The sequence below is a fragment of the Schistocerca cancellata genome, chromosome 1 (genome assembly GCF_023864275.1).
Source record: "Schistocerca cancellata isolate TAMUIC-IGC-003103 chromosome 1, iqSchCanc2.1, whole genome shotgun sequence".
Classification (NCBI taxonomy): Eukaryota; Metazoa; Arthropoda; class Insecta; order Orthoptera; family Acrididae; genus Schistocerca; species Schistocerca cancellata.
The window spans coordinates 715,597,171-715,624,264 of record NC_064626.1 but is presented as its reverse complement, the minus strand read 5'-3'; the positions used below and the strand labels follow the sequence as shown (position 1 = coordinate 715,624,264).

The 27,094-nt window shown below is 42.9% G+C and overlaps 1 protein-coding gene across 10 annotated transcripts in view; it reads right to left on the bottom strand.

Moving 5' to 3' along the window:
* Window positions 1-13,242: 13,242 nt before the first annotated feature.
* LOC126185003 (ran-binding protein 3) overlaps window positions 13,243-27,094 on the bottom strand; it is a 298,168-nt gene continuing 284,316 nt past the window's right edge. For all 10 annotated transcript variants that reach the window (XM_049927804.1, XM_049927760.1, XM_049927751.1 and 7 more), the window contains 2 exons: window positions 21,058-21,116; window positions 13,243-16,269 (listed from right to left, as the gene is read on the bottom strand). In XM_049927804.1, coding sequence (XP_049783761.1) covers window positions 14,353-16,110 — 1,758 coding nt within the window. In that variant the 5' untranslated portion in view covers window positions 16,111-16,269; window positions 21,058-21,116 and the 3' untranslated portion in view covers window positions 13,243-14,352. The remainder of the gene's footprint in view (window positions 16,270-21,057; window positions 21,117-27,094) is intronic.

Below are 27,094 nucleotides of genomic sequence, written 5' to 3'. Positions count from 1 at the left end.
ACACGTTGCATGTTTCACTACCATACAGCGAGACCTTCAGAGCTGGTAGTCCAGATTACTGTACGCACTGGTACCTCTTGCATTGAGGCATGCCTGTATTCGTCGTGGCATACTATCCACAAGTTCATCAAGGCACTGTTGATCTAGATTGTCCCACTCCTCAACGGCAATTCGGCATAGATCCCTCAGAGCCCTTTTCAGTCTATCCCAGGCATGATCGATAGTGTTCATGTCTGGAGAACATGCTGGCCGCTCTAGTCGAACGATGTTGTTATCCCGAAGGAAGTCATTCACAAGATGTGCATAATGGGGGCGCGAATTGTCGCCCATGAACACGAATGCCTCACCAATACGCTGCCGATATGGTTGCACTGTCGGTCGCAGGATGGCATTCACATATCTTACAGCCGTTACGGCACCTTCCATGACCACCAGCGGAGTACGTCGGCCCCACACAATGCCACACCAAAACACATTGCTGCTTTCGCTGGACAATGTGTCTAAGGCGTTCAGCCTGACCAGGTTGCCTCCAAACACGTCTCCAACGACTGTCTGGTTGAAGGCATGTGCTACACTCATCGGTGAAAAGAACGTGATGCCAATCCTGAGCGGTCCATTCGGCATGTTATTGGGCCCCTCTGTACCGCGCTGCATGGTGTCGTGGTTGCAAAGATGGACTTCGTCATCCACGTGAGAAGTGAAGTTGTGCATCATGCAACCTATTGCGCAACACGACGTCCTTTGACTGCACAAAAAGCATTATTCAATATGGTGGCGTGCTGTCAGGGTTCCTCCGAGCCATAATCCGTTGGTAGCGGTCATCCACTGCCTGAGCGAGGCATGTCATAGACAGTTACTGTCTCTCTGTATCTCCTCCATGTCCGAACAACATCTCTTTGGTTCACTCAGAGATGCCTGGACACTCCCCTTGTTGAGAGCCCTTCCTGGCACAAAGTAACAATGCGGACGTCATCAAACCGTGGTACTGACCGTCTAGGCATTGTTTAACTACAGACAACACGAGCCGTGTACCTCCTTCCTGGTGGAACTACTGGAACTGATCGGCTGTCGGAGACCCTCCGTCTAATAGGCGCTGCTCGTACATGGTTGTTTACATCTTTGGGCTGGTTTAGAGACACCTCTGAACAGTCAAAGGGACTGTGTCTGTGATACAATATCCACTATGTTCAGGAGTTCTGGGAACTGGGGTGATGCAAAACTCTTTTTGATGTGTGTATTTATTTGTAACATTTCCAAACCTATGTCACTATGTCTAAATCTATACCCCAAAAGTCACCTCACATTGCGTGTCAGAGGGTACTTTATGTACCATTCTCACTGTTTTCTTGTGTTCCGGTCACGAATGGTCCTCAGGAAGAACGGCTATTGGTAAGCGTCCATGTTAGCTCGAATCTCTCTAATTTTACCTCCACAGTTATTTTTGCGAGTTACAGACCTACGTAGGAGGAAGCAACATGTCGAGTGATTCTTCTAGGAATTTACGTCTTGGAATTTTGACAGTAAACCACGCCGTGAAGCACAACGCGTCAGTCTTGTACCGTCTCTCATTGGAGTTGGATGAGATTCTCCGTGTCACTTTCGCACTTACTAAAAGAACCTGTGACGAAAAGCGTTGTTCTCCTTTGGATCTTCTCTGAATTTTTCGATACTACTGATCCTAGACTGACCAGCAATACTCAATTACAGGTTGGACGAGGGTTTTGTGAGCTACCTGTTTTGTGGGTGCACTAAAGTTCCAGAGGATGCTGCTAATGAATCTCAAAAAACCATTCAATAGCCAAGTTCGCGTAAAATGTTGTTTTTTTACAATTCAGTGTTCTCAAAACGAGAAAACTCAATCAATGAATCTCAGTCTGGCATCTGCCATACCTGCGATCAGTTTTACGAGGTCGTTTCACGTGTTTATATTGCCAGATATTTAATGGATGTGACTACTTCCAGTGGTTATTCTGCAACCCTGTAACAACACAATAATGGTCAACAATATACGAAACGCTGATCCTCCACAGGTTTTCCGGCATTTCGCTAAAATTTTCTAGTGTTTGGGGCGCCATGTCACGGATTGTGCGGCCCCTCTCGCCCGAGGTTCGAGTCCTACCTCGGGCATCGGTGCGTGTGTGTGTGTGTGTGTGTGTGTGTGTGTGTGTGTGTGTGTGCGCGAGCGCGCGCCCCCGCGTTGTTCTTAGCATAACTTAGTTTAATTAGTGTGCAAGTCTATGGACCGATGGCCTCAGCAGTTTGGTCCCTCCCCGTTTACAACTGCATGTCATGAACAGCCTCACTGACCTTCCTACGTTGTCCACAAGGTGATTTACGTGTATTGTGAAAAGGAATGGTTCCATAACACTCGCTTGGGATACGCCCGAAGTTACTATTACCTCTGAAGGTTTCTCTCCGTTAAGAATCACATGCTATGTTCTGTTTTCTCTTCAATCCAGTAACGAATCTGTCTCATATTTCGTACGCTCATATTGTATTCATTGTGGGAAAGTGCGGAACTGAATGGAACGCCTTCTGGAAGTCACGTAACATGGTATCAACTTGGGCGCCAGTATCTACTGCCTTCTGGGTCGCATGGATGAATGGAGCGAACAGGATTTCACATGACCGTTGTTTTCGGAACCCAAGTTGATTCTTACATAGACATTCGGTCTCTGGAAATGTTATAAAACGCGAGCATAAAACTTGTTTCAGAATTCTACAACAGAATGGTGTTGGAGATGTAGGCCTGTAATTTTGTTCGTCTTTTCACCGAAACTTCTTCAAAGCGAGAAAGGCGTGCGCTTTTTTCCAATCACTAGCAATGCTTTGCTCCTCTAGCAACCTACGGTACACTATTCCTGGGAGAGGAGCAAGTTTTTCCGTATATTCTACATAGAACTGTACTGGTACCACGTCAGGTCCAGTGGCCATTCCCCTGTTGAATGATTCGGCTGCTTTACTATCCCATGGTTTTTTCGGTACATCATTCTGGCGTTCGCAGGATAGTTTAGAAGAGGAACTGCAGTAAGATCTTCCTCAGTAGGACAATTTTGCGTTGATATCCACTTACTACAGCAGTAAGTAACTTGCCTTTACAACGAAGTTGTGTGGCGTAGTCCGAAACACTGCTCACTTTACCGGGTTTGAAAATCACAGTGGAATGGCACGAATTACACTAATTTCAATAGAAAAAGTTTAACGAATACAACTAACAACGAGCACAGCGACGACAGCAGCAACATATTTGTACAATGATCTGGGGAAAAAAGTGACGGCACCTTTTTATGCATGTGTTACCGGCCAAACCCGACTTTAGGATGAACTACTTTCGCCTAGGTCAAACTCGTTCATCCTGTTATCGATAGGATAAAACAGTTTAGCCAAGGTCGAATCGGTTTATCCAAGTCAGAATTTACATGCTTTAGTATAAACTGGTACGTCCTAGTCTGAACTAATTTTGCCAAATCGGAACGTATGTCGCTGCCTGTACGAACGGGCAATCCCCAAATCATCTCTGGCTCGCCCCTCGCGCATCTCAACCGCTCTTCGCTCGCACAGTTCTTTGTTTTGAACGGTATTTTGCATATGCGAGTGCGCGTGTTAAGTTGCTGGTTGCGTTTAAAACATTTTATTATAATCCTAGTGTAATTACTGTGAGACGTTTTATCATGGATGAGCCTTCGTGTAGTGGACAAGCCAATTAAAAGCGGTGGAGCAGGTCGAGCATCTCACGTCGGTGTTATATGGTACTCTCTCTCAAATGGCCGGTCGAATTACTGTCACTGTTGGCCACGTGGTACACAATGATGCACGGAGTAAGAAAGCCGCAGCACTCCACAACAGATGTACTACATCACATCTCGCGTCATCTCGTTGATCCTCCAACGTTCTTTCCTCAGCTATTGTGACGCATTCAGAAATGATGTCACTGTGTCCTGTACGGGACAAAAAAAGGCATTTCTCGCAGAAATGGCCAATCAGAATGCATCATGTTTGTAGTTACTCCACTCGTCGACCGAGTCCCACGTCAGAAAGGTGACTTCAAAAAAAATGGCTCTGAGCACTATGGGACTCAACTGCTGAGGTCATTAGTCCCCTAGAACTGAGAACTAGTTAAACCTAACTAACCTAAGGACATCACAAATATCCATGCCCGAAGCAGGATTCGAACCTGCGACCGTAGCAGTCTTGCGGTTCCAGACTGCAGCGCCTTTAACCGCACGGCCACTTCGGCCGGCAAAGGTGACTTCCGTCAAGCCATTTCAACAATATAGCCATATTCAGACATATAGAAGACATCCTTTAGTATCCTTGATACCACTATGTAATGCAAATGAAAGTTATTCTCTGTATTTGCTTATTACTTACGTCACCACATGACGCTCTGAAGGTGCCTTCTCAGCTCTCTCGCATCTAATTAGTTGCATCACTATCCTGTCGCAGACGCACCACCCGCAACATCGTTATTCACATAATACCCTCCGCTGATATGTGCACGAACGAATCGCTATGTCAGATACAATCCTATCTTGTGGGCACTTAATTGTTTAGTCAGTGACTGGAATCTGAACGAATATGCATGCTGAACACGTTTAACAACTCAGTGTTACTGATAAATTTCTCCAATTAAAAGGAGCGAAACCGTATGAGGAATTCAACAAATGTATAGACTATATGATAATAATTTAATTACAATACTGACGTGAAACCAGTACTGTTAAACTCTCGTTGAATTGAAGAAGTCCATGAATGTCTCGAGATAGAACTGGGATTTCCTTTTCGGCGCGTGCGGAGTATATGGAATTGCTATAGAACGTAAGACGTCTGCAGTTTCCGATTTGTTATGCGTAACGCAGTGAAAAATTCAGAATTGTGTGGGTAAATACCATCGTAAGATAGTGGGTAAGTAGAGTAAGAAATCAGTGACCGTTGGGCTACTACAGTATAAATGAAGACATGGGCGAAAAAACGGGCTAACCCTCAAATGTAAAAACTTAGTTAAGTGTTGCCATCTGTTGCTGGGTACGGGAACTGTCAAAACTGACGTTGGTCTCACCCCTAAATATCACACCCCAATCCACGTATCATGGCCGTGGTACTCTCTCCGCTATTTCGCGATAATACAAAATGAGATGCCCTTCTTTGAACTTTTGCAATGTCCTTCGCCAGTCCCGTCTGATGTGGATACCACACGGCACAGCAATACTGCAGAAGAGGGTGGACAAGCGTGGTCTAAGTAATCTCTTTATACATATGCTGCCTTTCTAAGTGTTCTGCCTATAAATAGCGGTCTTTGGTTTGCTTTCACCACGATATTATCTAAGAGATCGTTCCAATTTAAGTTAATCGTAATTGTAATCCTTCAGTATTTAGCTGAATTTACAGCCTTCAGCTCTGTGTGTAACCGAAATTCAGCGGATTTCTTTCAGTACACATGTGGATGACTTCACCATTTTCATTACGTAGAGTCAATTCCCTGTTTTCGCACCATACAATATCATGTCTAGATTATTTTTGCAACTGGTTTTGACCACCTGATGGCTTTACAAGAAGGTAAATAGCAGCGTCATCTGCAAACAATCTAAGAGGGCTGTTCAGATTGTCTCCTAAGTTGTGTAAGTAGATCCGGACAAGCAGAGGGCCTATAACACTTCCTTTGGGGACGGCAGCAAGAGAGGCGCCCAATAAGTAACGCAATACGTTTTTTTCGCGACCAGTTTCGGTTTAAAAAATTCGAAATTTGATGTGGAACATGGTGGAATATTGCTGCTTCAGCCCCTACAATTTCATTATCTCCGATAGATTGCGGGGCTACATGTAGCCTTCCAAATGGCGTCTCTAACGGAGGTGCGTTCCAACTCATTGAGTTTCTTATGATGGAAAACCAAAGCGTCGCAGGCATTCATAGACGCTTGCAGAATGACTACGCAGACCTCGTAGTGAACAAAAGCACGGCGAGTCGTTGTGCGAAGTCTGACAACATCGCAACAACGTCGCGCAAACCTGTGCCATGTCCAGCGTGCAACGTTGGAACGTGCTGTGATCAACGGATCGCAATGAGACACCTCCCTGCTCAGCTGGACGTCTCTGTTGGTAATGCTGACATACTCGTCTACTAATAGGGTACTCAAAGGTGTGTGCCCGCCGGGTCCCTTCGCAGCTAACAGAAGATATAAAAGAGCAACGAAGGACTATCTGTGCGGAATTTCTTGCACGCTACGAGGTTGATCGTGACAATTTTTTGTCGAACATGGTTTCACCACTTCGAACCGGAAACGAAACGGCACTCTATGGAGTGGCGCCACAGAACCTCTCCTCCGAGGAAAGAGTTAAAACTCACAGCATCAGCCCGTTAAATCATGGCGACGGTTTTCTGGGACTCTGAAGGGATTATTCTGATTAATGTCCACTCTTCACAGTGCAACGATCAACTCTGAAGTGTATTGCGATACTCTCAGGAAATTGTAGGTACGACTTCACAGTGTTCGTCGCCACAAAAATCCATACGAATTTCTCCTTCTCCGTAACAACACATGGCCTCATACAAACCCTTGCGTATTAGAGGAACTCACAAAACTTCATTGACTGTTCTTCCTCACTATCCTACAGCCCGGATCTCGCACCTTCCGACTTCCATCTGTTTGTCCCAATGTAGGATGCACTGCGGAGGAAGCAGCACGTGGATGATGGAGATGTTACTGATGCAGCGAGACGTTAGCTACGGCGTCGATCAGTAGAGTCGCACCATGCGGGCATACCGGCACTCCCAGAAAGGTGTCGTGAGGCCGTCGCATTAACGGAGACTATGTCACAAAATACGGTTTTGTAGTAAAATTACTGGAGAATAACATACTGTATTGGAATCCTGAATAAAACCAACCTGCTTTCAGAGAAAAAAGTGATGTGTTACTTACTGAACGCCCCTCGTATTACTTCTGTTTTACTCGTTGACTTTCAGTCACTTACTACGAACTGTGACCTTTCTGGCAGGAATCACGAATCCAGTCGCACAACTGAGGCGATATTCCTTAGGCATGCAATTGGATGAGATGTCGCATATGGAGAACGGTGTTAAAGGCCTTCTGGAAAACTAAAAATGTGGAATCAATTTAACATCCCGTGTCGATAGCACTCATTACTTCGTAAGAATAAAGAGCTACTTATGTTTCACAAATACTAGATTTTCAGAATTGGTTCTGATTATTTGTCAATATGTCGTTTTCTTCGGGGTAATTCATAATCATCGAACACAGTAAATGTTCCAAAATCCTGTTGCAAACCGACGTCAGTTATACAGATCTCTAACTTAGCTGATTACTCCTATTTCCTTTCTTGGATATTTGTGTGACTTGGCAGCTTTCAAGTGTTTGGTTACGGATCTCTCGACGAACAAGCGGTTGTATATGAAGAGTGGTGCTACTGAATCAGCATATGCTGAAAGGAACCTGACTGGTATACAATCTGGACCGGAGACCTTGCCTTTATTAAGTGATTTAAGGTGCTTCATTACACCGAGGATATCTACTTCTCAGTTACTCATGTTAGTAGTTACGAATTCTGGAACACTTACTTCACCTTCTCTGTTTAAGGAGTTTCGGAAAACGGTGTTTAATAGCTCTACTCTAGTGGCACTCTCATCAGTGACATCACCACTGTTATCACTGCTGTACTTGACCTATAACCAGGATCTTTATGGGTTTTCTGGCAGTTTTCGAGACAGAGTATCGTTGTGTGACCTGCATCGAGGTTCGCGATAAATTTGTAGCTTCTAGAATCTTGGAGAGATTTTGTGTTGTTTTGAAGTTGGGAAGCTTTTTTCCTTGCTTCTACAACAGTGTTCTGACCCGTTTTGTTTACCTTGGAGGATCAGTACCATCTCTTGCTAAATTATTTGGTGTTTATCCTTCAATTGCCGTCGATACTATATCTAAGCGCCAAAGGAAATGGTATAGGCATGCGTTTTCAAATACGGAGATATGTAAGCAGGCAGAACACGGCGCTGCGGTCGGCAACTCCTACAAAAGACAACACGTGTCTGGCGCAGTTGTTAGATCAGTAACTGCTGCTCCAATGACAGGTTATCAATATTTAAATTAGTTTGAACGTATTAGAATCTGGTAAAACATCAAATCCTCGACATCGCTATGGCCGGAAAAATAACCTCTAAGAACGGGGGCAACGACGACTGAAGATAATCGTTCAACGTGACAGAAGTGCAACCCTTCCGCAAACTGCTGCAGATTTCAATGCTGGGCCATCAGCAAGTGTCAGCTTGCGAACCATTCAACGAAAAATGAAATGATCGTATGGCATTTATTGGCCGGGATATGCCCTTCGGGTTCGGCCGCCGTATTGCAAGTCTTTTTAGTTGACACCACTTCGGCTACTTGCGTGTCCCCTGCCGGGAATCGAACCCGAGCTCCCTTGTGTGGTAGGCGGTAACGCTACCGCTGCGCTACGGAGGTGGACCATTCAACGAAACATCATCGATATGGGCTTTCGGAGCCGAAGCCCCACTCGTGTACTCTTGATGAGTGCACGACACAAAGATTTACGCCTCGCCTGAGCCCGTCAACACCGACATTGGACTGTTGATGACTGGAAACATGTTGCCTGGTCGACCGAGTCTCGTTCATGTTGTTAATCGAGCGGAAGTGCGTGTACGGGTATGGAGACAACCTCGTGAGTCCATGGAACCTGCATGTCAGCAGGGGACTGTTCAAGCGGATGGAGGCTCTGTAATGGTGTGGGGCGTGTGCATTTGGAGTAATACGGGACCCCTGATACATCTAGATACGACTCTGACAGGTGACGCGTATGTAAGCATCCTGTCTGATCACCTGCATCCATTCATGTCCACTGTGCATTCCTACTGACTTGGGCAATTCCAGCAGGACAATGCGGCACCCACACGTCTAGAATTGCTAGAGAGAGGTTCCAGGAACACACTTCTCAGTTTAAATACTTCAGCTGGTCACCAAACTCCCCAGACATGAACATTATTGAGCATATCTGGGATGCCTTGCAACGTGCTATTCAGAAGAGATCTCCAACCCCTCGCACTCTTACGGATTTATGGACAGCCCTGCATGGTATCTGTTCCCTCCAGCACTAATTCAGACATTAGTCGAGTCCGTGCCACAGCGTGTTGCGGCACTTCTGCGTGCTCGCGAGGGCCCTACACGATATTAAGAAGGTGTACCACTTTCTGTTGACCTTCCATGTATTTCTCTAAATTCAAACCACATTTAGATTACACTTACGTATTAAGTAGATCGGTAGATGTGACGTACTTGTACAGACAAATGATTACAGTTTCAGAAAAACTGGATGATTTATTCTCGACAAAGTGTTCGAGAAATTGAGTAAGTCAATAATGAATTGGCTCACCTCTGGCCCTTATGCAAGCAATTCTTCGGCTTGGCACTGATTGACATAGTTGATGGATGTCTTCCTGAGGGATAACGGGCCAAATTCTGTCCAGTTGGCGCGTTAGATAGTCAAAATCTCGAGCTGGTTAAAGGCTCTGCCCATAATGCTCCAAAAGTTCTCAACCTGGGAGAGATCCAGCTACCTCACTAGACAAGGTGGGGTTTGGGAAGCACGAAGACCAAGCAGTTGAACCTCTCGCCGTATGTGGGCGGGCATTATACTGCTCTATCTGTGAAGCGCTTTCTCTTGATTAAATCATTTAACTTTTCTGAAATTGTAATGATTTGTTTACGTGTACATGTATATCACACCTACCGATTTCCGTCCCATTCGGTTTACACCTTCGTGAGGCATTTGTTTTTTTTTACCTAAGATATGTAGGATAATATTTCTGCTTGATAAGGTCGACTAGAAAAGAATTAGAAACTAGTGGAGCAACCAGAAGTAAACAATCTGCTATTGTGAACAGAATGTTCAGAAATTCAGCAGTACTGTCAGCCACATGCTAGATACTTTGTGTCATGTAGGATAGTGGGGAGGGGAAAGATCCACCATAGTCCAGTAAACTTTATTAGAACGTTATTAAGACGAAAGAGAGAGAGAGAGAGAGAGAGAGAGAGAGAGAGAGAGAGAGAGAGAGAGAGAGAGATTTTGGACCGCCACATGCTATGGTTCATAAGGCGTTGCCCATTAATCAGTACCTGTCGTTCTCCTATCAAAAATATTCATTTCATATCCATTAACTGATTTTTTCATAGTTGGATAAAAAAACTTTCTCTCTTCAGACTGCTCTCAAAACGCGTAAATCTGTACTTGGAGGTCAAACTAAGAGAAAACGACTGCGAAATACTGAGTAGCTTCCAGATGACCCGCGCTTGGTACAGCAGATTGGCAGCAGACCTTAAACATAACTGAATACAATGCAACGTATGTAGACATCCAAAATGATTAAACGATCGTCACTGAGTTACAGGAAGCAAGTCTCTGCGAGTTTGTGCATGGAGTGATATAAGGTAGAAGGAAGGTACAAATTTGTCTTCGGGGAACGCAAATGCCATAATACGATTTACAGGAAGAACTCTAACTAAATGAAATTAATGCACGAGGGAGAACGTTTATACATAGAACCTTTGTTCGGCCATTTATTGAGTACTGTTCACCGGTCTGAGAGTGAATTTAGTAAAAGCGATACAGGAGATTCCAAGGCGACCTCCTTGCATCGTGAAGCGTTCGCTTAGTCAGCGCGAGAGCGTTACAGTGGAGCATAGCCAACTCTGGTGTCTAATGTCACTAGGGAATCCACCCGCGATTACACAATATTTCAACAAATTTCACAGATTATTGAAAGGATGTTAGTAGATCGTGGTGGTAAGAGTGTGTGTGAATAAAAAAAAATTCAGCTTACCTCTTCTCTTGAGGCGATGTTCTGCCAGCTCAGATTTGTTTCTAGGACTAGCTATAAAGATTAAACTGAATACTCCACCTGACCAGTGTTTAGTCACGTTGGCAAGAGTTATTATTGTCGACATTTTGGTACAGCCCTTTTCGCCTGTCTGTTCGTCAATTGAAACTAAACGTGAACAGCTTTCGATTCTAGACGAGTTAATTAACCAATGACTGATTCCAACAGGGTTAATGATTTTAAATAAATAAATTTCTATCCCACATGAGAACGAAAACATTCTTTAATTGCAAACACAGCAACTGTACTGAACTTTCTCCTTTACATTTACCACTCAGCTATTCATCACAAACCAGTTAGTTTCTAATAACCCCTGATATATTTTTTGTTACAAATATTATTCTATACAATGTTTTATGGATTAAGCTGCCAGTCAGTCAGTCAATCGATAGTAACAGCTGATCTCTCAGCAGGTACATCTTAAACTACCACCACCTTACAAACAAGATACCTTCAGTGACATCTTTTTTTAAACTTCGCGACTGTCGCCTTTTACATGCTTGACTTCTGGCGCCAGAACAGTATATTGGTTGGTTCCTGGCAGTGCCGCAGTGACGCACTTTCAGTGTTTCCGGGCGCTCTCATCATATGAAAAAGATAAAAATACGACTGCGTCTATCCAGGCCTCTGTGCCTGCGGCCTATCCACTATATTTAAGTGTTGATGTGCATGTTTCTGACAAGAAGCACAATTATAAGATGAATCAGAAACTGCAGAAAAACGGATACCCAAAAATAGAAATTACAGAGTGCGCTAACAATTGAGAACCTTTTCCGATAAATTTATAGGACTGGAATTAGAGAGAGACTGTACAACAATTTAGCTCCTACGATCACATATCTCGTGTATGAACCAGGAAAATAAGGGGGAAATTTGGGCGCAAACATTCAGTTTTACCTTGCTCATTGCACTGATCGAATGTGATAGCTAATATTGGTTTGAAGTAGGCTCTGTCAGACATAGTGCAATGTCTTGCGGAGGTCACATGTGGATGTAGCAGACGAGCATTGATGACAGAATGTGGCGCACAGTGTTACGTCTTGTTCTTACCTTTCCCACTGGACTTATTTCGTTAGTTGAAGAGTGAAGATAATGTTTAGGATGTTACATCTCCCTCTTTCTTCTTGTTTCTTTCCCTCACAGATTCACGGACTGTCACCCATCAGTTACAGTCCGACTGTGATAACTTTATGCTGTAAAAAATATTCTGTAAATACACTTCTCATAGTAATAAACCTTAACCAATAACTTAGTTATACAACTCTTGTATCAACGGCTTTCTTGAACTGTCATGTAGTTCAGATATCCGATATCTACATTTGTGAAGCCTTTCCTTAAAAAATCATTGTAACACATTAATTTTATTTGTTAGAAATCAAAAATTTAACATTAAGGCAGCCACTATATTCCACTGTTCATACCAACTTGTTTATCTCATAGACACACAATGCCAAAGTGTTTTTATGTCTGCAGACTACAGTTCTTTAGAAATAAATAGCAACACCAGTAATAATAATAATACAGAAATTTATGGCTCTGCTTGCTTCTGCCAATTGTAGAATATCTATATTATATTTGCATGATGTGGTTTTCAACATTGGTATGTCATGAAAAACTCTTTATTTCCCCTTTTTAATCAAAAGTTATCACCAGGCACAGGCAACATCTATTTTGTCAGCTAGTTAACGTGTTCTGCACACTCAATAAATGAAATACGAAATGAGTGATTCATCAACATCATGTGTTTGGTATGTACTTTGTGTGTGGTCACCTTCTTAAAGCAAAAACGAAAGTGAATATTTTCCATCTTGTAGTCTTTTGTTCCATATAGCCTTCTCAGCCTCTAATGTGTCTGTAATAGTCATACAAATCTTGTGTTTTCAGTTTGGTTTACAAAATTCCTGCATGCAATCTTCACATAAGAACATGTGCATCACATGAATTCCATGAATAAATAATTGGTACTGGTTTTAGTTTTTAATTTCAATGTTTGCCGTTTCACTACAGATTTAAAAAGGAAGTCAGTAAATAATGTGTGGAGACAGTTTATTTTAGAAGAAGAAATTTGAGAACAAATGGCAGCTTCATATGTCACGAAATCCCTTACAAACGTCTGCCTACTGACACTTTCCTGAGCTCAGAGCTTATCAGGTGTAGTTTGTCACACACATAAAATCAACATGTGGCTAGAAAGAGCACAGTTATTCTATGGAAGGACAGCAAGTTAATGTTCCTGTCTCTCTGTTTTTATTATTATTTTGCTAATTGTATCACAGAGTGAGGAAGAATTTAAGAGATTTTAGTTTGGTACATGCTCCCTGTTTAAGGAATAATAAAGCACCAAATCAAAAATTATTTTCTTTATTCCATAAACAATCATTTTCAGTACGCCATTTGATATGCTTGTCATTTCGCCAATGACATCTACATTGTTACATTATTTGTCTCAGTACATTCATCTGTTAAGGCCATACAAGATAATTTTATTTCCTAATTTAATCATAGAAACAAATCACAGAACAAACAAGTATACGGACAGCAATAAACTTCAAGTTTTAATAGGTGCCAATAGTCTCCGAGTCTATGTAGGACACGTACAGGCAAGTACTAAATTACACAAACAAACACAAGACAGTGCTTCTGAGAAGCGAGTGATAATAGCGAACACATCGATCATTGCCGCCAATATATCTATTACAATGAAATGCTAAAAAAAAAATCACAGATTGGGCAAAGATCTGCAATTGTAAAATATTTAAATGAAAATAAGAAATTGTGTAACGCCTTTTAGCGGCCTCTTTACTTCGGCACTTCCGCGGGAAACAGGTTAGTTAGAGGAGACTATGTCCGAAGCAGCCGAGTGTCAGTTAACACAAAGTCAAACTCAAAAAGCTGACATTTGAGGGCCCAGGGCTCACTAACATTTTCACATCAGCACTGCCACTGTGGGCCCCGAGGATGAGGCTACCAGTATCCCAAATTCAGCACAATAACCCGTTTGTCCGAAACGCCAATAAAAGCATTCCAAGAAATTATAGCAGATAATGAAACATCCAGAGAGGCAGTACCTACAGACGGTGTTTTATTAACAACAACATGACTCCGTCATTCAGATTACGTAACCTGCCACCCGGGGGAGGGCGCCATCCACATTTAAAGCGCTATTCTGCAGCGTGGACCTATAAACGAGCGGTTTCCTGTTCACATGATGTGATCATTTATCGTCACATATCCGGATAAATAAATACACACACCGTGACAAGTAAATAAACTGGAAAAAAGAACAGTGTCTAGGACGAAGCTGTCAGAAGGAAGAATGGCGCAAATGGTGGTGTTAATCTGCAGATACAATACAGAGGTGTGAAAGGAAAAGAATTGTGAACAATGACGATCATGTATAGGCCACGACACGAACAAGGCAGACTCTAACTAGCAGCAGAGAGCTAAGGCAGTGCCTAGAGCGTCGCGGCCGGCTCCCCCGTGTCGGCGTCCTGCGCGACGCGCTTCGGCTCTGGATTGGCCGGCGGGGCGTCCGAGTCGGTGCGCGCGGGCGGCGCGGCGTGCGCGTTAGCAGCCCGCTGCCGCTCGACGCGGGCCACCAGCGACTTGTACAGCTGCTCCGTCTCCTTCTGGGAGCCGGACACGAGGAAGACCTTGACCTCGCCGGTCGTGTCCATGGCGGTGAGGCGCACGCTCTTGGGACTGGCGCGCTCCACCACCATGCCGGCCCACACCTTCGTGTTAATGACGACGCGCAGGTTGCCCGCCGTGCGCACCACGACGCGCGACTGTGCGCCCAGCGCCGATTCGCGGTCGTTGAGACGCAATGTGCCGCGGCCGCGCTCAACCCACGTGCCCTTGGACTTCTCGAACGCGTACAGCTTGCAGTTCATCTGCACCACGTTCGCCTCGTCCTCCTCGCCGGTGACCACGGCCACCTCCTCGTACTTCCTCTTGGCGGCCCGCGATTCTTCGTATTCTCTCGCCGCGTCGCTCAGGCTCTTGGACGGCGGCCTCTCCGCGCCTTCGCTGTTGCTTCCGTCGTTGCTGTCCTCCTTCCTGATCACCGACGTGAACAACATTTCGGAGGAATTAGCTCCATTCGATTCTAAATGCTGTTGAGTTGCTGCATTGTTTTCCTTCGTTTCTACTCTGTCTAACAAGTTCTGCCCGAACACAAAAGTAGGGGGCGCAGATGCCACTGTCACAACAGGATTGACGACCGGTGGTACCGACACCACAGGAGTGACAACAGACGATCCGGTGGTCAGCCGAACAAACTTTGGGAGCGCCGTCGAACTGGAAACCTGAGTTTCTGATGCACACTGACTATCACCACTCTCTCCCAACCCTTTCTCTTCCTTCTCCTCTTTATCTTCGCTAAAAGCGGGTACTCTAGCGAACGGGTTCTTCGGAGGTGCAGTTTTTTCTGATATCTGCAAATCTGCCGTAGTAGCAGCCAGCTGAGAAGGTCTAAGAACTGCAGATTTCGTCGCATTTGTTTCGTCTCTAACATCTGAGCCCGACTCAGAAGAAGCGACAGTCTTTGATTCGTCTCCAACAGAATCATTACCTGCAGTGAGATCTGACCCCTTCTCCGGTGAAGCTACGGCCAACTTTGAGGGCCTAAGAAAAATGGGCTTGTTCGGACTTGACCCGGCAGCAGGCTCCTTAGATAAATCGGAAGAAATGGAGGGCTTGGCCCCGAATAAGCTAGACGTTACAGCAGATTTTCCCGTTCCGTCGTTTTGCTCCGAAACGGGAGCTGTCAGTTTCGAGGGACGCAGAAGGAAAGGCCTCGCCGATCCTGCCTGATCTTTAGTTGCCGTCGCAAAGGAAAACGCCATGGGTCTCACACCAAATGCAGAAGAAAAGGAACCACTATCCGGTTTCGATGCGGCACTTCCCAATTCAGCGGAACTTCCCGATAGCACGGACGGCCGCAGTAGCAACGGTTTCCCAACGTTAGGATGAGTTACTGAATCTGTTGGCGGGCGGGACGAAAAGTTCTTCAGCGGGGAGAATACGGGAGGATCAGTATGTACTTTGTCTCTCTGAAACTTCACTTCTTCATTGCGATTGTCTTCCACAACAGAAGCTTCAGACGACAACGAATTATTGGCATCTCCAACATTATCGTTATCCTTCCGCTGTTGGTCCAGCGGACCGTCCTGCAGCACATCTGGTTTAGTATTTTCCATCCTAGTGTCCATAAAATTAATCAAAAGCTATTGCTCATTACAGTTTCACACGATCACTGGTTTCGGTGTCACGTAATCGCTGCTAAGCCGCGTACTCTTCCAGTAAGTGCCTTGTAGATGCTGATTTTGGCTGGCTTCTTCCTTAAGGATTCCTCCAGTCTTCAGTGTACTCTAGTTTATCAAAAGAACAAAAAGAAATAATTAAAAAAAATAAAATTCACATTCAGTTTCATTGTATATGTCTTTAAATTAAGATATGAACAAGACAGAATAGCTTTAGTAAAATATCAATATGTAATCAGTTATCAGACAAATAAGTATTATAATTTTCAATAAATTAGTCGACACTAACGAATCTGGTGCAGTGCAAAAGTTAATTCACAGCTTCTTACAAAGTTTCCTCAGAGTCAAAGTAAAAATGAATTTTAACGCAAAAAATGCATATTTATAAGGTACCAGCCAGTTCGAAATAACATTACTATAAAACAACACATTAGTGGCATAATATTACTTATGAGAATGCCTATCGCTTTTACATTTATTTTGTTATCATTAACCGGGTTTTAACGCGAGAAAGGTATTGCATTTTTACGACACCACACATGCTCAAATTTTGCGCTGCTGTAAACATATCAAAAATGTATTAAAACAATTAGAAACCAATCGAGCTGCCAACAGCAAACAATCAACTCTTGAGGAAGAGAGTCGACGGGTGTTTGGCATGTACTTATACAGTTTATTCCTGAGTGACAGAAAGGGACTGACAGAACTCTAGACAGATCAATAACATAATCACAAAGTTACTACAAAAGCTGACCAAGTGAAAACAAGCGCAATGATTGTTAATGTTTGAAGAATTCAATGAAATCGAGCAGTCAGTAAATCCAACGTAAGATCAAACTTAGTAAGGTAGGAGAACTGGCCTCATGTTTAGCAACGGTGTATGGTAGGCTGCTGAAACAACAACAATTACACGACTGAAAAAAATATTATAGTCGTTTTGCTACATAAAAGAAGAGTCGAATCTCCGCAGAAGAATAGCCTTATCTCACTGACTTCATTTGTCATCGCACATGATGCATTTTCTGCACATCCCACAATAACATTGCATCCGCAATGTCCGATCGCGTGGAACCAAGCTTGCTCTTCTAGTTAGAACGTCCGGAAGGAACAAGACGGCATGTTTCTTTGGTTCCAGAGAGTCTTCGATACAGTCGCCTAGTAACCGAAATAATTACATATCGAATATTCGATCAGGTAAGCGACTGAACTGAAGACTTCCTTGCAAACAGAACTTACTGCATCGTCCTAATGGGGAAGTGTCATGGGATGCGGAAGTAGCGTCCGATGAGCATCGCTTCAGACCTAACGTACAGGGACCTTATCTCGAAAATGCTGAGTCTTTCTTAGGTACAATGCGTTTTAGCAAACCGATAAGAAACAAGAGAGTGGTGAAACTTGGCTTCTCTAGAAGCTGCTGGAAAATGGAGAAAACGAAACTTCAGAAATTCAAAGAGGAATGATTTGTCAATATGAATTTCATCTGAAAAAGATCGGAAGCACCGATTATTAGAGAAGTGCCAGCGCGGTAGGTCCGAGCAATGTTTATAACGTATGCCAATCACTTAGAAAATAACTTCTGCTGTCCTCCTGAGGTATTCCACAGACGACGCAGTTGTGTACACGGATGTGAAATCATTAGGAACTTGTCGCAAAACGTAGAGACCGCTGAAGAACAACACCTAGTATGAATATTAGTAACTTATCTTAAATATAAGTAACTTTAATGTGTGTAAAGAAATGAAAATATCCGATATGCCATCAGCCGTTGGACTCAGTAAAAACAAAGACATATATAGGAATACATTATCTGTTCAAATGTATCCGGACACCTAGTAGTGGACATTATTATGGAATGTATCCATCCTTCGTCATTATGGCGATTTGAATTCCGTGGGGTACTTTCAATGAGGTGTCTCAATGCATGTGGAAGAATGGCAGCCCATTCTTCCGTAAGAGCCAAAAAGTAAAGAAGGTAGTGATGTTGGAAACCGGGGTCTGGAGCGAAGTCGGCGTTTTAAATTATCTCACAAGTGTTCCGTTGAGTACAAGTTTTGGGCAGGCCAGTCTCTTTCAGGAATGTTACTGCCCACAAATCCCTTCCTCACATATGTTGCTTTGTGAGACGGTGCATTGTCACGCTGATAAGAATAATCATCGTCTCGGAACCCTTCCTCTACTAAACGCAGAACACAATGCTGTGAAAAGTGTTCACATCCCTGCGGATTTAGAGTTTTCTTAACTGCAATAAGAGAACCACACTGTAACCGAAACGCCCCCATACAGTACCACAACCTCCTCCTTACTTCTCTGTTGGCACCTCACATAATGGCTGGTAATGTTCTCCAGGCATTCGCCAAACTCAAACCATTCCATCGGGTATCTACAGAGCATAGCGTGATTCGTTACTCCATATCACTTGCTTCCGGCCTTACACTGTCCAGTGGCATCGCTCTTTCAACCAACTCAAGCGACACTCAGCACTGACTACAGAAATGTTTGGCTTAAGGGGAGCTGCTGGCCACTGTATCCCATTCTTTTTAATTCCCTGCGCACAATCACTGTGCTAGCTGGACTGCTGGTAGCAATTCCGAACTCCCGAGTAATCCCTTCCACTGATTTCACGCGAGATTTTTTACAACCACCTTTCGCCATGATCGACGGTTCCCGTCCGTATGTACATGAAGTATGCCAGCGATTGGCTTAGCTGCGACTGCTCCTTCGCGTTTCCAGTTCACAATCGTATCACCAATAATAGACCTACAGGTTTAGAAGGGGGTGAAATATCCCTGATGGATTATTTACCCATGTTAGATCCACGTTCGGAGCCACTGAGCTCTCCTGACAGACCCACTCTGCTGTTGCTGCTTCTCAACCGGTAACAGAATACTCCCAGCCTCCTTTCATACTTGTGGGTCCGCCTCTCGCGACATCTACTGACCAATTCGGCATTACATAGGATTTACCGCATACTTTTTAACAGACAAGTGCATCTGTCGGAGTAATTTACGATGGAAAGGCTGTACAAATCTAGCCATGGACTAGGCAGTTGCTTGACTTACTAGAAGAATACTACGACAGTCAACTCACGCGCTAAAGTGGTCGTTTACAAAACCCTCGTTCGGCCATGTGTTGCGTGCTCTTAGACGATATGGGACCCTTATCAAATTTTATTAACAGAAGAGAAAAAGAAAATTCCTAGAAAAGCTGCGTGTTTCATTATAGATTCACTTTGTCAGCATCAGAGTCTCAGACGAAGGCTTGAACTACAACAGGAGACGCCGCACGAAAGGCTATGTTAATTGCGGAGAGACTTATTCACAAAATATGAAGAACTTACGTTATAAAACGAAGGTATTATTACATCACGAAAACATGCGTCTCGTGAGAGATATGCTCACTGGTGCTGTGAAATTTGAGAAGCGGAAAGAATAAAATGTATCACTTTCCGTTTAAATGACTGTCAAAGTGCAGCACACAACTATATACAAAAGCACAAAATTACGGTAAAATTGGAGGGAGGGAAAAGGAGAGGAGAGGTAGCGCAGTCACTGATTCTGCAAATCTCTGTCAGCTTCCACACATGATATTCCGTCCTATTAAAGGGGCAATGCTATTAGTCGGATTGGCGCTAATGAAATCACAAACAGGTGACGAAAGCTGCAAAAGTTTTGACCTGTCTTCAATGTACCAATTAAATTTCTGCTTACACGCACAAAAGCAAGCAGAAAATAGATATGGTAGCAATAACTTTGGATCGTTCTAACAGACCACGACACGAATAATTTTCTTCAAAAGAACAATTCAGGCTATCCGATTACTTCCTTTTTAATGTATTTATTCGAAGTACTAAGGCCGTGATATGGTACAAATTAGGGAGTTTCAGTTTTTAATAGTACTAATTCATGCAAAAATTGTCAAAATTACTCTTGTGTAGTAATAAACATCAACTGCACACCGACCAGCGCAGCGCCATGGAAGTCAACGCTGACTTAACCAGCCGCCCTTCGTTGGTCGGCCCAGTTCGGTCTCAGACTTCGAGATCAGCAGTACTGAGTTAATAGGAAGACCAAACTTGGTCTGCATTCTGCCAGTAGTAGTAGTAGAGAGAAAAACTAATTGCATGTAGGAGGCACAGGAAAACGTCACGTCACATCACATCACAACAAGAAGTTATATTTCTTCCTTTTTAGGAATAAAGTATTCCATTAATCTGCAAGTGTTACGTACATATGATTTTGGACTTCTGTCACCGGCCATCGCAACTTCTCTCCTTCCTTGTTTGTGTTGGTGCTGAATTCCACAGTAGCCGACACTACTGTAGTAGTCGAATTTGGACAGTACTTATGGCTGTAATAACTTGAGTTGCCTGCAGGAGGTAAGAATCTCCCAAATGGTGGAAAGAAACTTAACAACTTGCAACTTCTCCAGCGGCAAGATCTAACACCAGCTGTCGATCTTATGAATCATCAGGTACCGCACAAATATGACATGCAACACATAATCATTGTACTTTTTTCACAAACTCGTACACTGAGAAATATGGAACTGTGGAGTACCTAATCTCTCTAAATTAACTTCCTGAAACTGCGCGCTAGATGTGAAAATGGCGATTGAAAAAGTATTTCCTCATTTATGGATTTTCCTGCACTCATTGTTATTGTAAAGCTTGAAAGTGGAGTGTCCTCAAAAACAACAGGAGCTTTCTCTCACAAAAATGCACAACGCAGTTCTTCTATGGCGCAGTCTCTACATTCTGACATCCGAGCCTACATGTACAAAAATGACTGCAGTTATTTAAGTATTACCCAAGATGAAATATTAAATATGGACTCGACATGAATATAGCGTCTCTGTAAATACAGTTGTAAGGACAAGTGTTCAAAATATTTAACTTACCGTGGCTATCTACCTCTGATGACTCCAAACACACACACCAGTCGTGCAAATTCACTGACCTGCAACAAATACAAAAGTAAATATCACTGAAATGTCAGACATTCCTTGGGACATATGAGTCTCAACTCTATCTATGATAATGATAAAAGCTGAAGAAATAAATTACAATTTGTGTCACGGTCGGTGACATTGTCTCCTGCTGACTAGGCAGATGTGTTAGCCATTACACCATCGTAGCAGTATAAATAACACAGCTGCACGGATATCCTAGTCTAATGCACTGAAGGTGTGAATTGGAGTTTATTTAGGGAGGGCATTGGTACTAGAGTGGTGCATGCAGCTGTGTTACCTCTAATGCTACTGTGGTGTAATGGCTAACACATGTGCCTAATAAGCAGGAGAGCCAGGTTCATTTCTTCACCTTCTATCATTGTCAGTCATTACTTTTCGAATTAATATTTTTGATTTTACAAGTAAACTGGTACACATATAAACACTCACATACACTGTAACAATTGCACATGTCCTTCGACAGTGAGAAAGTAGGAGTCATCTTACGTGCATCCAAACAAACAATATGTTTGATAGATTACTTGTGATGTTTGTTTTTCTGCTTTTAAACAGTCGAAATGTATTGTTTCTAAATTAACTAGAGTGGAGAATATCCTCAGAGGGTAATGTGAGATCCTATGATGAGGGGGGGGGGGGGGAGGACCATTGAATCTAAAAAGCAGAGCTAGTCATGCTCGGATGCCATGGATTGCACCTAAACCACTCATTGAAAAGAATGACTTACAAGCAATTTTTTTTAAGTAATGTAGACGGCCTCGGGGAAAGGCCTTAGTCTCAGAGCGGAGATCTAGGAACCATCGGTTATAAAAGTTGTAAATTTTGGCAGCTGTGTTGGGAAAGTACCAGAGCTCCAAGCGCTTACAGAAAGCACTGATGCTCAAACCGTTATAGGCACTGAAAGCAGGCTAAAGCCGGAGATAATCTCAGCCGAAATTTTTGCGCAGGACCTACCGGTGTTCAGAGAGGACAGGCTAAATACAGTTGGCGGTGGCTTGTTTGTTGCTGTTAGAAGTAGCGTATCTTGTAGCGAAATTGACGTAGATAGTTCCTGCGAGTTAGTATGGGTAGAGATTATTCTTGGCAACTGGGAAACTCCGATTTAGTTCGTACTATGTGCTGTTGTCCACCAGAACGCGCGTAAACATTAATTAAAGTCACCTCAGAACTACGGAGCACAGGAAACGCATACATGTGCTTAACTAATACGTATACCTTCCGCGGCGAAGTTCGTATAGCGTTAGATCGTCGTACCACGGGTCCCGGGATCATACTCCAATGATGACAATTAATTATTTTTTACTGCATTATGCGTGAAAGTGTTGTATGGGACCATTAATATATCCGAAGGTGCGAAGCAATTGTTTCTTTATTCTACTGATCCGATTGTTCATTTTTATTCTGTGAAACAACATATCGACCAGCTACTTCATCACGAGTGGTGTCTGTTCTGTCGCACATGCCCGACAGAACACCACACCTGTACACACACATGTGCTCTACAGGTTTGCTTCTTTCAACTAACTAAGCGAAAGCAGACTGTCCAAAGAACATTGCTTCAAACTCCGAAAAGTCCTGCCACACGCCAGGGAAATGATCACCCACATGACAGTTTCACGCATAAACAGGTAAAACAAACTGTCATTATGTGGTTTGAACGAGGGACCCTTGGTAGGACGAACCCCGCTCTATCAACTTACCCACGAGAGATTACAACATTGTCACTCACAGATATGCCTTTCACGTGCTCCGTAGTCGTGGTGTTACTTTTAATTTGATCCCGGCGGAGGTTCGAGTCCTCCCTCGGGCATGGGTGTGAGTGTTTGTCCTTAGGATAATTTAGGTTAAATAGTGTGTAAGCTTAGGGACTGATGACCTTAGCAGTTAAGTCCCATAAGTTTTCGCATACACATTTGAACATCTTTGAACTTTTAATTACCGTTTGCGCGTATTCTACACTGTATAAACCAAAACACCGATTTAGTTCGTTCTATCTACATACAAAGTTTGGTGCCGATCTGAGTGTCTTGACATCTGGAGGTTTGGTTTCAGTAACAAATAATTCTGTGCTAATAACGAGCATCAAAACGGATACGAGGATTAGTGAACACAGGGTTGTCGCAGCGAGACTGAATATCTTAACTCCCGAACCCACCAAAATAAACGAAGAATATATCTGTTCAGAAAACGGATAAAATACGCTTGACGCCTTCCTGAGAGAGAATCTACACTCCTTCCAATTTAACAATGGAAGTGTAGACCAGATGTGGATTAAATTCAAAGAAATAGCATCGATAGCAATTGAGAGATTTACACCAAATAAATTAACAAACGACGTAGCTGATCCCCCATGATACACAAAACAGGTCAGAACACAGTTGCAGCAGGAACAACGAAAAAAGCATGCCAAATTTAAACGAATGGAGTTCTTTTACAGAAGCTCGAAATTTGGCGTAAACTTTAATGCGAGATGCTCACCATAGTTTCCACAACGGAACTTTGTCTCGGCATCTGGCACAAAATCCAAAGAGATTCTGGTCGTATATAAAGCATGCTAGTGGCAAGGCACAATCGATGCCTTCTCTGCGCGATGGGCATGGAAATACTATCGGTACCAGTGCTGCTAAAGCAGAGTTACTAAACACAGCCTTCCGAAATTCCTCCACCATAGGAGGCGAAGCAAATATTCCAGAATTCGAATCAAGAACGCTGCCAACATGAGTAACTTAGAAGTAGATATCGCGGAATAGAGAAGCAACTTAAATAACTTAATAAGATCAAGTCTTCCAGTCCCAATTGTATAGCAACTAGATTCCTTTCAGAGTGTGCTGATGCAATAGCTGCATCACTCGACAAAGAGCCTCACCCAAAGACTGGAAGGTTGGACAGGTCACATCAATATTCAAGGAAAGTAATATGAGTAATCCACTAAATTACAGGCCCATTAATCATCAACGTCGATGTGCAGCACGATTTTGGAACATATATTGTATTCGAAAATTATGCATTACTTCGAAGACGCTTAACCAAGATCGATTTAGAAAAATCGTTGCTGTGAAACACAATTACCTCTTTACTCACACGAAGTGTGGAGTGCTATGGACAAGGGATTTCAAATTGATTCCGTGATTCCAGATTTCCAGAAACTTTTGACACTGTACCACACAAGCGGCTTGTAATCAAAATGTGAGCTTATGGAATATCCTCTCAGTTATGCGACTGGATTCCAGATTTCCTGTCAGACACACTCACAGTTCGTAGCAACTGACGGAAAGTCAATGAGTAAAACAGAAATTATTTCTGGCATTCAACAAGGTAGTGTTAGTGTGAGGTCATTCCCGTGAGTGCTAAAAGGAATCCATTAACCTCCGGTTACACGATAAATGAGTCAAATCTAAGGGCCGTAAATTCAGGTAAATACCTAGGAATTACTAATTAATTTGGAAGGAACACAGGGAACGTTGTGGGAAAGGCGAACCAAAGATTGCGTTTTATTGGCATAACACCTAGAAGATGCAACAGATCTCCTATAGACATTGCCTGCCACTGCGCATGTCCGTCCTCTTTTGGAGTACTGCTGCACAGTGTGGGATCCTTACCAGATAGGATTAACGGAGTAAACCGAAGAATTCAAAGAAGAGCAGCACGTTTTCTATTATAGAGAAATAGGGGAGAGAGTGTGACGGGCATGATACAGGATTTGGGGTAGACATAATTAAAACGAAGGCGCTTCTCGTTGCGGCAGGATCTTCTCATGAAATTTCAATCACCAATTTTCTCTTCCCAATACGAAAATGTTTTGTTGACGGCGCCCTACATAGGGAAAAACGATAATCATAATAAAATAAGGAAAATATGAGATCGCAGATCGGAAAATATGAGATCGCAGATCGCACATACGCTTTTTCCGTGCATGTTCAAGAGTGGAATAAAAGAGAATTACAGTGAAGTAGGTTCGATGAACCCTATGCCAGGCACTTAACTGTGATATGCAGAGTAGCCATGTAGATGTAAGTGTGTTAGAAAAGTAAGTCTAAGCGAAAGTTACTCCTTGAATAAATTTGAGTAAAATAAAAACGTGTTTGTCGAACCTTCACTACATCAAACTAAGAACAATTTCGTTGCAAATGCAAGAGACAGTGTGTTCGACAATCGTAAACGTAGTGAGGAGACTACTGGGAGTGGGTTACTAGAAAATGCATACGTCATGATGCAACGAAAATACTGAAAGAGAATCAAAGTTAACAAACAGGGATTATTGTATAGTGTACTAATGTTTTGCTCGCGGCTTCGCCAAAACATGCGTGTTACGCAATATAAATGCAGACGTGTTTCATCCATATCTCTAGCGAAATTCGCCCTGCTGTTTCATCATTAAATATATCTAATGGAGCGCCTTTCTTCCACAGTATTTTAATACCAGTAATGAGCCGTCTATATATCAAATTTTGGTTGAAACCTCTCCAAGCGTTCCTGAGTTTTGCTTTTATGTCACACCTTTTGACCCTAAACTCTCAGCCACAGGGGTTTACGAATATCTTACTGTCACAGTAAATTTTTCCACGTAGCAGGTGTTACACGTGCCAATTTTGTAGAAGTTACTTCAGACGTTACAGAGATATTCTGATATGTCACCATCTTTTCACACCCTCGCACTCTCTCCGCAACACTAGCGGTGAAACGTCACCGTAAGTGTGATTTATCAATAAGTTTAGCGAACTCAAACACTATGGATTTGATACTAATAGCGGTCGTTGAATATTTTTACATGTCACGCCGCCTTACCCTCATCCCCACCCCAACTTATACAAGTAATGAATCATGTTAAAAAAAAAAAGTGACAAATTGCTCCAGACATTCCTGAGTTAACCCGTTTTCACCCCCACACCTAAGGGAGGTAGTTAGGTTCTCATCTCTATAAAAACCTTTAAAGGTGCTCGCACAAATACTCACCGAAGTGTCACCGCCATCGGATGAATGATGCGGAAACACACAGAAGATGAGCGAACGAACAAACAAACAAACATTCATTTTCATGTATATTAGATTAGAGTTAAATCAAGTATTGGCATAAGGGATTTTGTCGATTGATGAAAACCACCAATTATGAAGAGAATGATTTTTTTCCTTTACTTAGAGGCTATTCAACAGTTAAAAATATGTAACTTGCAATAACTTTTAGATATTTTTAATCATTAGCTAAAATCATATATTTATGGCTACAGTCATGCATTCGATCATTAAATACTACTTTTCGAAATTTTAAGACGCCATCAAGGCACAGAAAAACTGTAATATTAACGGCTGTGAAGATGATGGAACTACAGCTGATAAATGAAAATTATGAAGTGGAAATTATTTTTTAAAATCGGCGGAGGCGTCAGGTGTTGATCCCGATACCTCTCACAAGCTAAGTGACCTCTCTACCAACTGCGCTACGTCCGAGGTGCATTGTATGTATCCACCCTGCAAAGTGAACAGCAGCATAACCAACTTTCACCTTTAAAGACATATGTGGCCTCCTCCTCCGGCTGGGGACTACGTGCGCGTGATTCATATGCATGCATGCATGGTAAAGCTGCTGCTTAGCACCTGAGACGTAATTAGATCGATAACTGGCACTTGAAAAAATTTTCTCCCTTCCACTTCCCGACATATTTTAATGAAGCTAGAGCATGATAAACTCATTTTCAGACCTCAAAAAATTGTTATTTAAATGGAATTACGAAAATTTCTTTTAACCTGTAAGTAAAAACATACCGCTGTGGAATGCTTCATTTCAGTTTTACGATGCCAGCGAGACAGTATCGTACTACAACTATACTGTTTAATTTGACGTTAAAGTTATGCATTAACAGGCACACTATCGTCAAGCTCGCGACAAAGTAAGTGCAGAAATTTAACAAACACCCCTTTTCAACTGACGAGCGTATGGGATGCCTTTTCCCTGTGAATATAGGAATCGAAT